The 16,373-nt window shown below is 41.7% G+C and overlaps 1 protein-coding gene across 2 annotated transcripts; it reads left to right on the top strand.

The window, feature by feature from the left end:
* The first annotated feature begins 140 nt into the window (after nt 1-140).
* FSAF1 (40S small subunit processome assembly factor 1) lies at nt 141-10,671 on the top strand. 2 transcript variants are annotated; one of them, XM_083434290.1, is made up of 7 exons: nt 141-273; nt 1,633-1,991; nt 6,801-6,857; nt 7,643-7,738; nt 8,598-8,684; nt 8,933-8,985; nt 10,358-10,671. In XM_083434290.1, exons 1-7 carry the CDS (start codon nt 153-155, stop codon nt 10,482-10,484), a joined length of 900 nt encoding a protein of 299 aa, XP_083290416.1. In that variant the 5' UTR covers nt 141-152; the 3' UTR covers nt 10,485-10,671. The 2 variants fall into 2 exon arrangements, with proteins under 2 accessions (XP_083290416.1, XP_083290415.1); XM_083434289.1 differs by having other exon boundaries at nt 10,355-10,671.
* Nucleotides 10,672-16,373: the final 5,702 nt, after the last annotated feature.

The raw sequence follows: 16,373 nt of genomic DNA, 5'->3' as shown, positions 1-16,373 counted from the left end.
GCGCGGAGTTCAGAAGGAGGGAGCAAGGAGAGGATGGGCGGAAGTGCTCTGTGGGCGCCGCCATCTTGCCGGGGTGGTGGCCGAGCGAGGACAAAACTCCTCCTACGGCGCGTTGTGGATGGACTAAGTGAGCCGACGAGGAGGACTCGAGCATGGCGGCGACCCCGGCGGCTGGGTGCGAGCTGAAGCCGGGGGAGGACGACGTGGAGGAGAAGGGCTCCGCCTCGGCCAGCTGCCTGCTCGACGCCGTCTTGACCTCCTTGTACGACTTCGGTGCGTGAATGGCCGCGTGCGGGGAGTTGGCGCTTTGCAAGTTGCTCCAGACTCACCACCCTCCTCACCCCCGGAAACTTCTTGCAAGCGTCTCTCTCAGACTCTGGCTGCTCTCGTTTCTTCGGCACATGCTGCTTTCAGACGTTACAAAATTCCCGTGCAGCGCTTCCCGGGCCACATGTACACCATGCCTTTAGGAGCAGCTGTCGTGGCTCACCCGCAAGGATTTTGGGAGCTGTAGTTTTAAGGGTGCTGAGAGTTGTTAGGACTCCCCTTCTCTCAGAGCTCCCTAGGATGACGAGGGACTGGCTGTTAAACTACTAGGAGAATTGTAGCTCTGGGGCTTCCTGACCCTTCTCAGCACCCTTCACAAACTACAGCTCCCAGGATTGTTGAGGGGAAGCCATGACTTGAAAGTGGTCTCATGCATGGTGCTTTAAGCGTATGGTGTATTTGTGGACCCAGTGTATAGGGAATCACGTGTGGTGCTTGGCTGGGGTTTGTTCAGTTTTGCCATCCCTGCTATTAGGCAGATACATGGAGAATTAGCTTTTAATCTCCACTGTGAAAGGCAGTATGCTTCTAAATAGGAGTTGTTTTTGATCCAGTCCTGCTGTGTGCTTCCCACGAGAATCTGGCTGGCCACTGTGAGAACAGGATGCTGGACTATTTGGGCCATTGGCCAGATCCAGCAGAGTCATTCTTATGCTCTTACTTTGGTTTTACTTCTGGAAAACAGCTGAGTCTTCTTCAGCACTTTTGCAAAGGTATGCTGCTTCATTGGAACGTTAGAACTTCTTTTAGAAAGCAGGCAGCTTATGATACGGCTTAAACTAATTGGTTGCTACTAGACTTGTTAGAACAATAAAGTAGTAAAACAGATACTAGTTCAGCAAAGATGTTTGCAACTCCAAATCCAGCAGGCCAGAGTGAATCAAAACTGGTGCAGGAAAGTAATCAAAATTTCCATCTCAGGAACCTCTCTGAGGCTTTTTAGTTCAGTGTCACAATGTCAGAACCCAGGATGGTGGTTAAGGTCTCTCTTCCTTAACCACAATCTATAGTCATTGTTTGTCCTATGGTTACAGGTCACTCCCTGATGTTATAGGTTCCAAAATAAATTGTCTTTTCATATTTTCCTCCAGGGCCCCATCCACTTATAGATTCCCTGCACTTAGAACATATTTTTTAAATTAAAGCGGGAGAGATTTTGTGTGTGTTTCCTACATGGTTTGTGGATGTGATCTCTCTAAATAGTAAACATTCATTTTATATTTAAAAAATGATGTGGTATCCAAAATCGTTCCAATGCCTTTGTTCCAATGCCTCTGCTAACTATTGTTCACTTTTAAACCATAGGTGAATCATTACCGCATGGGGGTGGAAAGAAAAAGAGCAAAAAGAGAAATTCAAATGAGAAGTTAACATTGGCAGTCAGCAAAACTCAAGTGGAAAATAAAAGCATGATTCCTGAATCTGGTGCAGTACCTCTTGCTAAGAAGAATAGTGCTTCCAGTTTCTTTGAGAGTCTGAAAGATGAACTGGCTTATGACTGTATTCATCAGAAAAGCACTATCCCCAAATCCAGTTCCCCTGATGCTGATACATTTAAATCTGCTCGGTTGGGAAACACATCAGAGATTGAAGTTGTGACATTTCATGGTCGACGTAGGAAGAAGAAAGCTGAACTTGAAATTGCTGAAGATGGTGGTTCTAAGGTAAAGTTAACCAGATTTCAGATCAGACCAGCTACAGGTTCTTATTCACTCCATTTGACTAAATGAGTGGCTGTTTACAAGCCTGTTTCCATCTACAGAACTCTAAACAAGTTGTCCTAAGCATGTTCACTTAGCAAATAAGACTTATTGGAAACATCTGGACAAACATATCTCAGCTTAAGCCCATGCATGCAGTTCCATTGTTTCTCCTTCATACAACTAGTCAAACCAAGAAGCCTCTAATTAACCACATTGTTCTGTTTTGTCAGGGGAGCTGTGTTTAGCAGCTTTGGAACAATCAAAGATATTAAGACAACTGTAAACCATAGTTTTATATTCTGGCTTGTTCTGAAGCCAATGCAGTAACTATTGGTTTCCTGACTATTCACTATTGGTTAATCAGACCCCTCCTGGTTTGACTGCTTGCACTGTGAAGGGAGGGGCAAAGCAGCTGTATGAGCAGGCATAAGTCTCTTTGAAAAGGAGCAAGGCCACTGTGTTTAGTGGGACACATTTCATAATAAATGGGCTCAGGATTGCAGCCAAACAGAACTGAAAGTACTCTAGCATAAGCTGTAGATAAGACTGTAAATCTACATGGTTTGCTTTTATGTGTATATTTTGGAATTGTGATAAAATTTAAAACCTCGAGGATACTTGTTTTATAGAATAAAGGCGAATAACAGGTATAAGTACTGGCAGAACTCATGTATGTTTTATTGGTATATTTGTAAAATCCTGTGGATAAATAAGATAGTGGAATCGGTTATGAATCTCTTTATGGCCTCTGAAATGAAATTCTGCTCCTAATCTTATTTCTTTAGAAGGATGGCTTTTAAAAGTATGAAATCTGGGTTAAAAAAACTCTGTTGCTTGGTATAACAGTAGCCTTTATATAATGTTCTGGAATTATATGTTTACTGGTAATATTAGACACTCCCCAGGTCTTTTCTTTTTTTAAGAGGATAATAACAATTTTCTATTTATATGCTGCCCATCTGACTGGGTTCCTCCAGCTACTCTGGGCAACTTCCAACAAATTAAAACACAATACGACATCAAACAGGGTTGCCTTCAGATGTCTTCTAAAAGTCAGATAGTTTATTTCCTTGACATCTGACAGCAGGGTGTTACACAGGGCGGGCACAACTACCAAGAAAAGTCCTCTGCCTGGTAACCTTTCTGTTATTGTAGAATCCTAAAAGGCAATCATTTTAAGTGCAATATATTAAAAAGTACATTCAAGTACCAGTATAAATACATGCCTTCCAGCAATCTATCTCATAGTTTCTCCATTGCTTTAGTAAATGTCTGAGCTACAGATTATGAAAAAACATCTAAATCAACAAGGAGATAAGTATTCTGGGCCTCTGATAAACCCTTTATTGTTTGATTCTTTCTTTCAGCAACCTTTCTCATGTCTTTATATAATGGGTAGTAGAGATAATAATAAAAGGGACGTGGGTGGCGCTGTGGGTTAAAATACAGAGCCTAGGGCCTACCCATCAGGTCAGTGGCTCGAATCCCCACAACGGGGTGAGCACCCATTGCTTGGTCCCTGCTCCTGCCAACCTAGTAGTTCGGAAGCATGAAGTGCAAGTAGGTAAATAGCTCCAGCAGGAAGGTAAATGGCGTTTCCATGCTTCTCTGGTTCGCCAGAAGTGGCTTAGTCATGCTGGCCACATGACCCGGAAGCTGTACACCGGCTCCCTTGGCCAGTAAAGCGAGATGAGCACCGCAACCCCAGAGTCAGCCACGACTGGACCTAACGGTCAGGGGTCCCTTTAGAGACAATAATAGACCAGATGTTTGGCTATATTACAGCCACATGCATAGAGATCCTCATTTGAGGGAATATGATTGGGATTGTAGCCCAAAACATCTGGAGGTCAACTGATTGGGGAAGGTTGATCTATAGTTTCTTGCAAATAGGTTTGAAAAGCTCAGAGTTAAAAACCTTGCAGAGGCTTTATTAGGGCTGAGTGGAAGCGTCTTGATAGGATTCGGCCATTTAATAGCCAAGTTAGGATGAGCCAATTAAATGAGTACAATATGGCAATAAGAAAAGGAACTGCTGCTTTCGTATATCAAAAGACAGCACCATAAAGGTCCATGTTAACATATTTAGACTTGCTACCTGAAATTGCACAGTGGAATTTTTAGGTTTATATCAGCTGTAAATGTGTTTTTTTGGTGTGTGTTTTGTTTTGCTTTTGCTGAGTCAGGATTTTGGTTTATCTACTTCTGTGTTAATTCTTCATGCAATAAAGTACTATCTTATTTTACAGTGTTACCCACACTCAAGACTTCTGTGGTCCTATGCTAGATTCTGACCCATTTTTAGCAATGTTTGCATTAGACATTCCAGTTCCACTCCACTCCTTTCTTGTATCTCACGCTGCTGGTACAGTAGCCTCCTACTGAAACTGGCTTCTGATTGGTGGTTCAACAAGATGTCATGATGGGTGCTGGATTGCCAAACACAAGCATTGTGTAGTAATTACGTCTAAGCTGCATGGTTTCATTCCCAGAATTTTATCATCAGTTTTTGGGTGTATAGACAGGTTCTATAGACAAGTGCTTAGGGCTCTTGCAGTACTGGTTTACGTCATGTGAATGTTGCAAGGAGCTTTGCAAAAGATAGAATGAGCATTGTAATTAAATTAGAACAACAGTTGAACTCCTGAAAGCATCTGTGTGCATGATGACTATTGTCTTCTAAAAAGAAAAAGAATTGTGCCAGTTTTGACACTGCAGAATCACTTTACATGTTTGAAAATTAATAGAGTATATATTTGGTAATGTCTCTGTCTGTGAACGCACGTCATTGCTAGCAGGGCATATTGATGAGAGAGCCCAGTGATGCTTTCATTATATTCATTCATTGTCTGTCTACTTCCTAAGGCTATGAGAAGGTAGCATGTTTTATTTAATATCATAAAAGCCTTGAAAGATATATTACCTTTCTTCCCATTTTACAGATGACCTACTGAGGCTATGAGATCATGACTTGCCAGCAGTCTAAGGCACGGCAGATATTTAAATTAGACTCTAGGCCAAAGTGCTGTATTGTATTGATCTGGTGCATAAATAAACAAGCTATCATTCAAGTTATCATTACATGGCTGTCGTTCAAGTTGTAACTTCACTTCTCTGTCTCTGGGCAAACAGAACAAAACTTCAGCATTCATGCACCTCCCACAAGCACATATAATCTCTAAACTAGACTGAATTCATAAAAGTGTGCTCATTTGACAGAAGAAATTGATTAGGACTCTGGTTATTGGGTTAGGGGTTTTTAATTTCTCTCTCCCTTAATCTGAACAAATTCTAGGTTCAAAAAATGTGATGGGAAATTGCAGCAAGAATTCTTATTTTTGCAATCTATTTATTTTTGCAATTTATTAAAAATAGATTTTACACAGTAAATACTACCCTCAAATTCCGAACAGAGTGAATGAAATGTTTACCACTATCCCACCAGAATGCCTCTTAATTGCTTTCTAGCAGCTGTAAACCTGGGCTCAGGTAGACATCCGCTGGAAATATGTTACATAAAATTGATTCGTCCCCTGCTGATTTTGCAGTGAAGGTACTCTAACCAAAGCAAATGAAGCAAGGTGTTCTCTGACCTAAAAAATATAGGGCTGTAACACTTTGCAGTGGTTCAAGTCCTATTTGATGAGCATCCAAAGGTCTTTTAACAAGAGTTGCCATTATGTCTGGCCACCTCCTGATGTGAGGGTGCAGGTTATTTGAAAACATTTGCAGATGCAGTTGAGATCTTAGCAACCCCAACAACCAGGCTTTTATGTTTTGTCGAAAATAATAGCCATGGTAAAAAAAAATATCTCAGGTCAGGTTTTGACTGGGGGGAAATGCTTAAACAGTTAAAGTTTGTAAACTGTTTTGTAACCACTAATGCTGTTTGTGGGGACATTGAGGGAATTGAGTGAACTGACTATTATGAGAAAAGGCAAAACACCTTCTGCTCTCCTTTCTCGCATGAAACGGACAGAACAGGTTCTGGGCTACATATCTGTAGACATAACAACAGCATTTTTGAATAGAACTGACTCCCAATGCAATGTGAGTAAAAAATGGGCAGAGGGCTTCCCTGAAACCACATGGCACTGGTTGAGACATGGAATTGCGGAAGACTATTGTTGTTGTTGTTTAGTCATTTAGTCGTGTCCGACTCTTCGTGACCCCATGGACCAGAGCACGCCAGGCCCTCCTGTCTTCCACTGCCTCCCGCAGTTTGGTCAAACTCATGCTGGTAGCTGCGAGAACACTATCCAACCATCTCATCCTCTGTCGTCCCCTTCTCACTTGTTTGTCAAGGTTACAGATATCAAACAAAGGACGTAATTCAAGCAAATTTTAAGTGACATTTTGTGTTAAACTTTATATATTGGGTGAAGTAAAAGTTATAGATTTTCTTTTTCTTTTGTTGGAGCTGTGCCAGCAGCATGCAAAACAATGTGCTGGAAATGCATATGCTATTTTAGATCTGCAGCACAATCCTACATGCCTTCTCAAAAGTAAGTCCCGCTGAGCTCAACTCAGTTTAGTTCCAAGAAATTATCTGTAGGATTAAAGACTTAATATGTTTGCTTAAATAAAGAATCAGTTGTTCTCTTTTAGTAAGAGCTGTATTATAGCTCTTAATCAAAAGCTGTCCAAAATAAAAGTTTCCGCTTTTATGCCATAACCCTGGAATCATGTGACTGCAGCCACTGCCATAATCTAGTTGTGTGGCAAAATGCACTTTGTTTCAAAATGCTGTTTTGTATTTTTTTTTAATAGGCAGAATTGACTGTTCAAGAAAACCATGCTGCTGACCAAGAATTTAACTTGGAAAAAGTAAGTCTTTATTGTTTTTCTGTTTCAATGCATGCAGATGGCTGCTGTCTCAAAGAGACTGCAGATAAATCTGTATTGGGTATTGAATTATGAAATGCTTTATCCCTAAATGATTGCTCTACCAGTGTTCAACGTGCACAGTATTTTGATGGTTGCTAGAAAAAGGTGGTTGTATACCTGTAGGGATCCTGGGTTGTCAGAATGCTATAGTGACAGTCTCTATGTCAAAAAGAAAATCTATTGACCCTCCAAAATGAAACAGGGCACACATAAATGGGAGTTCCTTCTACAGGTATTAAGGTTCCCTGTGTTGCCCAAACTAAGCTTGCAATTTTCTTTTAGGATTCTAGGGGATTTGTGTGGGATTTGGAAAGGGCATGCACAGAACTCTGAAAAAGAAAATCCATGAAAATGTGCTCTGGGAGTGGGGGATACAGAATTAGGCTGAGCTATGTTCAGTAGGCCCATTCCCAAATAAGTGGGCATAGATTTGCAGCCAAATGAAATTTATTTGATACTGGTAGCAAGTTGTCTTCCATCTTTGGTTATACTTGAGATCAAGAGATGTTTGTGAAGACAAATTGCTCTTGCAAACCCCAGAGGGATAAATGCTCATAGAAGTAGATGGTGAATAATTCCATCAAACGCGTCATTCTCATACTGTGTTTTGGTTTTGCCACATGTTGGTATCCTACACTGTTCCTCTGAAAACACAATTGCATTATGTTAATCATGCACTTTTAGTTCTTTTGAAGATGCTGTTAACCATTTTTGTAATGTGCTAGGCCCGTTTGGAAGTGCACCGGTTTGGAATCACTGGTTTTGAGAAAAAAGAGCAGCGAGTTATGGAACAAGAACGTGCAATCATGTTGGGAGCAAAGGTATCATGTCTCCTTCTCTGCTGAGCTATAAAAAGAGGACACAATTCTTCCCACCACAAGACGCTGGATAGAACTTGGCATGGCAGTTGCACACCCAAGAGATCACTGCCAAACAGCTGGAAGGTAGTAGCATTAGAGATTTTCCAGAGGAGGCGAGAGCAGGAGAGTGAGTATTGAACTTTTCCTCTGCCTGCCACTACCTTCAGCCATTACCTGCTCCAGTTTTCCTTCCAGTCACTGAGCCTGCAGGCAAGGGGGAAATGGTAGGGCTCTCTGTCTTCTGTTTTTCTGCTGGAAACCACTCCTCACATCACCTCTACTGCTGTTAGGCAAGAACTGTAGAATAAAAATTTATTCCAGTATTACAAGCTCAACACACCCAGAGCTGTGTTTGAACCAGGGGTTGTAAAGGGCTGAACTCCAGAATCAGTTTTTATTCTACAGTTCAGTCCTTTACAGTCCCTGGTTCAAATTCAGCTCTGGTTGTGTTGAGCTTGCAATACCGGAAATGCATTTGCTTCTAACTGGGAAAATAGTGGGTGGGGGATCTTGGTTGCATTTCTGGCAAAACAGTCCCCAGTTCTTTTTTAAAAAAAGTTTCAGTGACACGAGTTAGAAGGCTGGAACCCAAGCCAATCCGCACATCCCAGAAAGTCATACCTGTGTTAGTCAAGGGGGTCTGTTTTAGTGGCATCCCCAAAGTAAATAATCAAATTCAGATGTTTTTAATATTTAAAGAAGCCAAGAATCCTCCTTTGGAGAAGGTTGCACCGTCTGTTAAGTTTCTGCTTCAGGCTGCCTTTACCTTTTGTATTTATTTGCATGTTGGTGAAATGAGTCATTTTTGAAATTGTTGCAGCCTCCTAAAAAGCAGTATTTGAACTACAAGATTCTGCAGCAGAAAATCAAAGAAATGAAAGCAGCAAAGAAGGAAGAAAACATGACGGTTTGTGTCAAATGTTTCCTATGAAAACAAAATGCAAAGTCCAACAGACACTTGCTGGATAAAAGTTCAGGTTTCCGCAAGGATGAACACTGGAAAATCTAGCGTGGGGGTTTCTGATAATAACTATGTCATGTGCCTGGCATAGTGGCAGTTCTAATCAACACTCGTTGCATTTGGGAGCCATGTTTGATTGACTCCAGAAGCTACTGGCTAGCTGCTAATGTATACTTACTGCTTTTCATTAACAGGAAAATAAACCTAATTCTCTCAAGAGGCAGAAGAAAAAAGGGCCCGAAGAAAGGTGAGACAGTATTTACGAAACTACATCAATGAGTAGTAAAAAAACCTGGATCTGTTTTCAGCTTTGCTAATGAAGACACAGTAACCGAATGTCAGGCTAGGAACCATAAAAATGCTCAAGGCGTGTGCAAGGGCCTAGGCTTGCCCCAGGGGAATGACTTCTTCTGCACATAATGCTAATTTGTAACTAAATGCTAAGGAAATGCACCTTGGTGAATCTTGGATTCACATATATCCCTGCCCCCCTTCTGCTCTGCCCCCTGTAGCCGCAAGGACATAAGAAGGATCTGCTTTTAAATTAACCAGTGTTCTTCATTATGCCTGAACTTGAGGGAACTCTGGGTTGTTCAAATCGGGGATGGAGGACCTTTTCGAGCCTAAGGGTTGCAATCCCTTCTGGGCAGCTTGATAGGGACCACATATCAGTGGTGAGTGGGCCCAGAAGTAATAGTGGATGAAGCAAAGAGTGTCAATTCACCTTTGTACACTAGAGTAATTTCTATATGCACTCAACTCATCCCTCTCTGTCCTCAATCCAGGCAGGCAAGGGGCATTGCCCAAGTTCAAGGAAACGTTCTAAGCAGGCAAAAATACTCAAGGAGGGTGTTTAAGGAGAAGCGGGAGTGTAGCTGTGGAGGGAACATGACTTGAAGAAAGTCCTGAGGGCCATACAGAGAGGTTTCAAGGGCCACATTCAGCCCCTGGCTCAAGGCTCCCAAACACTGGTTTAAATGAAAATTGGTTCTATCAGGCCAAGATCAAACCATTGTTTATGATCCTTGCTAGTAAGCCACACTTTAAACTAACCAGCATTTCCCAAGTCTGGACATAACAGGAAACTCTAGTTAGATAACAAGTGGATATTTCCACTGTCCTCCGCATGGCAACTCTAGGAGAGGAGGAGCATGTGAGCCTGGTGCTCTTTGCATCTTATGCACCACACCCTGAACTATGGATTAATATTGTATGCAAAATGGGTCATTGACTATTTCTTAGAACTGCAGCCTTCTATGCCATTTCACAATCTGCTTTTAGTCCTTTTAGTTTCAAAAGTGAATTTCCATGTTACATAGAGAGCTGTAACATGGGACATGTAGAACTAATTACAGGAATCTTTGGATCCTGAACTCAATTTTTTCCTTTAAGAATAGAAGAATACAAAACAGGTTTTGAACACACTACTGTGATCTCCTCCGTATAAAACTCTGATAGTGTGTTTTCTGCCAATCTTTTCACATCCTAAACAGGTAGTAATTTTAGCTACATTGTTGTATTTGGATTTAAAGTATACCTATCTTAAAACATTTCTTGTGAAACCTAAAAATGGTTAGTATTTTCGTTAGCATCTGATGATACTTTTCTTTTAAAAGCAGAAAATCGAAAAAGAAGAAAAAGCAGAGTATGTTACCAACGGGGCAGGTTGGAACTTTTAAAAATGGCACTCTCATACTTCGAAGTTCTGACATAAAGAAAATAAAGTCTTCTAAAGTCATTAAGTAACATCACTGCATCATGTTCAAATGGAAAATGAAATGGATAAACTTTGTAGCAAAATAAACTTTTTTAAAAAAAAAACTTTTCTTTAATCTTTTTATGATCTCTTATTGCTTACCAGTCTGATGTCGCATTGAAGAAGGGTAGTTTAAAATCTTTGTAAAAAAATAAATAAAATGTTCTTATTCTGAAATTTTGATAAACAAATTTGATAAATTTTGATTGGAGTCCCAGTGAACTTGAAAAAAACAACAGCACCATTGTCTACTGTTTTCCAATATTAAAATGGAAAGGATATTTTGTTGTAAGGATTGTTAAGGAAATTGTTATACAGTTCAACAAACTAATTTAGAAATCTGTAATTAAGAAGAGGGTAAATTTTACAGCCTAACTGCCAGTAACTCAGAGCTATGTCATCCTATATTTTTGTATTGGGTAGCAGAAAGAAATGCATCCTCAATGAATGTCCTGTGTTGTCCAGAGTTAATCTCTCACCACAGTAGATGTTGATGCTCCTCTGGAGTATCAGAGGAGTCGTGTGAACATGTTGTATGAACGTTTCTTGCACCTCTTTCGTAGGAGGTTAGAAATTAAGGGTGCTAGCAAGCTGTGCCTGTGACCACTCCACTTCCTGGTATTGGCGTACAAATACAGTATAATCTGTCTTCTGAATAGTAAAGGGTGTTGAGTCCCTGCAGAAAAGATTCCAATCTGAATCATTTCAAGGATTTCTGGATCAGTATTTCTGAAGTGTTAGCCAGTGCTGCTATTGTCTCTCACAATGGCAAAGTCGCAACCAAAATGTGGCATTCTCCTTGTGGACCAAGTTCCATGCTGGGCTTCAGTGAACACAGTTTCACAGCTTGAATAGCTGTCTGTGTTTAACTCATAAAGAGCCCGTGATTTCAGACTCGCCTGCAATTCGATGAGCCTGTTTAAGGGAGCTTGTCTGCTTCTTAAACGTACATAATTGTTTGCATTTCTTGCCTGCCTAAGCCAGTCAGAAACACTTAGCCTACAATTATGCTTCACTTTCCAAGCCAAGATCAACAGCAACCAACAATAAAACCACAACCTATCTCCAGTTGTCTGCAAAGCAGCTCTGTTTTCAGTGGAACTCTTCCAGGTTCAAACATTTCCCCTCTTCCCCGGTTGTCCTGTTTCAGACTTTTCTCTCAAGTGTGCCTCATCTCTTTCCTATGGAAGAGAAAAGTGGTAGTGGGGACCTAAGAACAATGGGTCTGACTCCATTAAAAAGCAAATCAAGAAGGATTCCACCTAAACATTAGGAAGAACTTCCTGACAGTAAGAGCTGTTCGACCGTGGAATTTGCTGCCAAGGAGTGTGGTGGAGTCTCCTTCTTTGGAGGTCTTTAAGCAGAGGCTTGACAACCATATGTCAGGAGTGCTCTGATGGTGTTTCCTGCTTGGCAGGCGGTTGGACTCGATGGCCCTTGTGGTCTCTTCCAACTCTATGATTCTATGAAAGCCAGTGGATTCACTAGCAGAAACTGACAATAACAGGTATAAGAAAGAAGCCAAAGTGAGAGCCAAACTAGAAGGGACATGCATAGTTTGCCACTGAACTGGAGAGCCAGTGTGGTGTAGTGGTTAAGAGCGGTAGTCACGTAATCTGGGTAACCGGGTTCGCGTCTCCGCTCCTCCACCTGCAGCTGCTGGGTGACCTTGGGCCAGTCACACTTCTTTGAAGTCTCTCAGCCCCACTCACCTCACAGAGTGTTTGTTGTGGGGGAGGAAGGGAAAGGAGAATGTTAGCCGCTTTGAGACTCCTTAAAGGGAGTGAAAGGCGGGATATCAAATCCAAACTCTTCTTCTTCTTCTTCTTCTTCTTTGCTTAATAAATAGCCGAAAAGAACATAAGGTAAGGTAAAGGTAAAGGCCCCTGGACGGTTAAGTCCAGTCCAAGGCGATTATGGGGTTGCAATGCTCATCTCGCTTTCTGGCCAAGGGAGCCGCCGTTTGTCCACAGACAGCTTTCTGGGTCATGTGGCCAGCATGACTAAACCGCTTATGGCACAACGGAATATGGTGACGGAAACCAGAGCGCACGGAAACACCGTTTACCTTCCTGCCACAATGGTAACTATCTACTTGCACTGGCGTGCTTTCAAACTGCTAGGTTGGCAGGAGCTGGGACAGAGCAACAGGAGCTCTCTCGGTTGCGGGGATTCAAACCGCCGACCTTCCAATCAGCATGCCCAAGAGGCTCAGTGGTTTAGACAGGCCAATGGCCCATCGAGTGCAGCATCCTCTTCTCACAGTGGCCAACCAAATGCCTGCGAGAAAATAGTACAGAGGCTGAGACAGACTGGGACTATGGCCTGAGGGGGGGCTCACACTTGCTATCTGCAAAGGAAGGAAACTGAGGAAGTTATTGACACTTAATGCCCAGCCAATACAAATTCTGTGCTAAGAAAAATCCTCGTTTACCTGGATGGGGTGATGTAGAAACGTCTGGCTTTCTGTGTCGTTCAACAGAGGTAAGAGTTGCTCAGCCCAATTTCCCCCCTGAACCCATCCACTTCTGGCATCTGGAAGGTTGTCCATGAGGCAATGTGTCACTCAGTCTTGGAAGAGGCTCCCCACCCTTGCTGTATATGCTGCTTTCAGCTTCCCTTTAAGAAAAGCTGGGATACAAATGAGGTCAAGTTTCCAATATCAGGGCTGTTGTTTTTATTAGGGTTTTTTTAAGAGTTTCAGCAAGTGAGGGCAATGTGACAGTTTTATTGGGTACCCTTAACAGGCAGCTGCTCCCCAGGGTTTCAGACAGGTCTTTCCCAACCCTACCTGGGAATAGAACAGGGGACCTTCTGCTCCACCACTGAGCTACAACCCTTCACCAATGACAGTGCTTTGTTGCTAACTAAATCTTGCTGGGAGATTACATGGATGCAACTGTATTTTAGCAGAAAATAAAGGAGACGGTGTCAATGGATTTGTTGGCAGTGTAATAAGAATTTATTTAAAATTTGTAAAACAGCATAAACTCATACTTTATGTTTTCCAAAAGGGGCAAATACACAAAAGTTTTGACTTGGAGACAATAAGACAAAAATTGTTTTGTTTCCAATTGAAAAAATACAAACTTTGCTACAGGTAGAAAAATTAGAAAAAGTTAATTTTTTCCCCTTACGTGATCTGGTGACATATGTACATTCCACCAGATCTAAGGATATTAACTAGGCTACACGACAGAAACAAAAAGGTCATGATTAGGGAAGAAAACAAGAGTAAATAAATATATACTTTACTTAAGCAAACATGAACATAACATGTGACTTTCTTTCCAATTGTTTTTGCCAACATTTAAATTAACGTCTTCCATGCTTTTTTATAACAACTTGAGAAAAAACAGCAGTTCTACCTCATGCATTAATTCTATAACATTTTCATCATACCGTGTCTTCAGGCTGTGCTTCCATTCACTATTTTTTAACAGCTTGGTATTTTTATTGACAGCATTTACCTAACACAGGGTTGCCAACTCCCATGAAACTGAGAAGGGGTTCTGGGTCCTTTAATATTGCGTAGCAAAAAAGAAATTCTGCTGATTGGCCCTTCCTTGTGAGAGGGATGCAATGAAAAGTATCTGTACCTGTTGACTTTTTTCCTGTCAAGCAGGTATCAATGGCAAAGAATCGGCTTTGAATGCCAACTCTTGGCAAGCCTTAGGACTGTTTACGATTACTTTCCAAGGAGAAATATCAAGCTGGCATGAGTCTAAGGACCATGGATGTTCCCCGCCTTCTCCTTCTGTTCATTGTGAAAGGAAAGCAAGGAGAACGCCAGGCTGCACTTTGTCTTTTGGGAACATGGTGTGTTTCTGGGCACCCAATCATCTCCTCTCATTCTTTCCTGTAACAGAGTGGGTGTCACAGGGTGGGGACAGAAAAGCTTGTACCAGTTTGAGGTTTCACTTTGGAAATTCACAAGTAAACAAGTTTATTGTCTTAAGACGATAAGTACTCTCAAAGGACAATGTAAATGTATGGTGATGATTACTGTTGTGCAATTTTAAAAGATTAGTGAAATCTTCCATGTGGGAAGAATTTTTAATCTTGGCATGGTCTAGACCATTTCTAATAGAATGTTCTGTGTCACTTCGATAGACTTTTCACAACAATGGTGTTGAAAAGCCCTTACGCATGACAATAACACAGGTACATGAAGTTCCTGTGCAAAGACTTTTTGGAAGTGATCATGTGATTGGTTTCAAGGTCACTGATCTGTTTATAACAGCTATTACAACACCTCTCAATTTGAAATTAAATGTTGCATCCAGTGAACTCACACTTCTGACGTGTTTATTACAGTCTCTTTGCCTGCACTCACAGAAGAGCATGGAAGTCATCATGCTTACGAGTTTAAGGACAGTGGAAGAGCCCTGCTACATCAGGCCAAAAGCTCATCTACCCCTCCAGCCTGTTCTCACAGTGGCCAGATGCCTGTGGGAAGTTCATAAGCAGGATTTGAGTGCAGCAGCACTGTCCCCGCGCGTGATTCCTAGCAAGTGATATTCAGAGACAGACTACTGATAGCACTGGAGGTAGAACATAGCCATTTGCATGACAACATGAAAGAGAGTGATAACAAGGCAAAGCCTTGATCATGCCATCAGTGGGGGCTTCTTCATTGGTGTTGACATGTGACAGGGCCTTTTCAGTAGTGGTCCCCCATTCCTAGCGGGGTAGATCTGTCCCCAGCATTATTTCTGGAGGAATTTGAAAACATGCCTGCATACCCGGGCATTTGGAGGCTGAAGGACACTGTTCCTGGCACTCCTTGTATCACTGGACAAAACAATGTTTTCAATTGTAACTGTTTTTATAATGTTTTAACCGGTGCTATTTTTCTAGAGAAAGAGGTGCCGGAACTCACCATGAATACTTCCCTTTTTTCTCTTACAATGGCAATGGTGCCCACCTGAGAAATGCCGGAACTGAGTTTTGGTGAATTCTGGCCCAAATAAAGCTCTGATTGTAACTGTTCCATAATCCTTTCTTTAAGGAAAAGTATGGCTGTGTTTGTTACTCTGGGCTCCTTTGGGAGCCAGGGCAAGATCTAAATTAAATAAATAAAGCTAGTGCCACATTTAAAATCTGTTGCCACTTGCTATATGCAAAATAAGATTCTCTCCCCAACCCCGCAGGGCAGGGCAGATTTCCAAGTACCCACAATTTCCCACAACACGGAATATGTGCTGCGGGCATAGGTGTCATGGTCTATGGAGTCGTCCCCCCCAAAAGGAGTCCAGTACTGTATATGGAATGGAAGCTGGCCCATAGTCCTTAGATTACTACACCACAGTCTGGCTGAGAGAGTTCATTCAAGTGTTACCCATGCAGATGGAGACCAACCAAAGTACCTTCTTTGGATCTCTATGCAGCAGGCAACACCTGAAATGCAGTTGCCCCATGGATGGCTTGGCTTGTGCAGAGAGCCTCTCTGCCAGAGTACTTAGCGTGCTGGAATGATTTATCCAGCCCTAGGTTACAAACCCACTGAAATAATTAAATTCGACTGTGTGAGGATGTAGATATCATGGTGTATGTGGAATTCTAGAGAAGCCTGGCTATGCGTATTTCATTTTAAATCAATTTGTGCTTGGGTTTGCTGCCCTGTTTGATTCTGAAATAAATATTGTCAATAAAAATAGGTAACTGCTCATTAAAAAAGAAAGAAAGAAAGAGGTTAAACATTAGCAATAACAAGCCACCTCCGCTATATTCTTGTATTGATTTGGTTTGGTAATTTAAACTGTGGAAGGACTCACCGAGGTTACGAGGTGACTTTATGACTACACTCTACTGCACTTCCTACAATTAATGTTTCAATTTTTCTATTCAAGGATGCTGTAAAGGTAGCTCAAAACCCA

The sequence above is a fragment of the Podarcis tiliguerta genome (assembly GCF_965153285.1).
Source record: "Podarcis tiliguerta genome assembly, chromosome: 3".
NCBI classification, from domain to species: Eukaryota; Metazoa; Chordata; class Lepidosauria; order Squamata; family Lacertidae; genus Podarcis; species Podarcis tiliguerta.
This window is presented reverse-complemented; position numbering and strand designations above follow the sequence as displayed.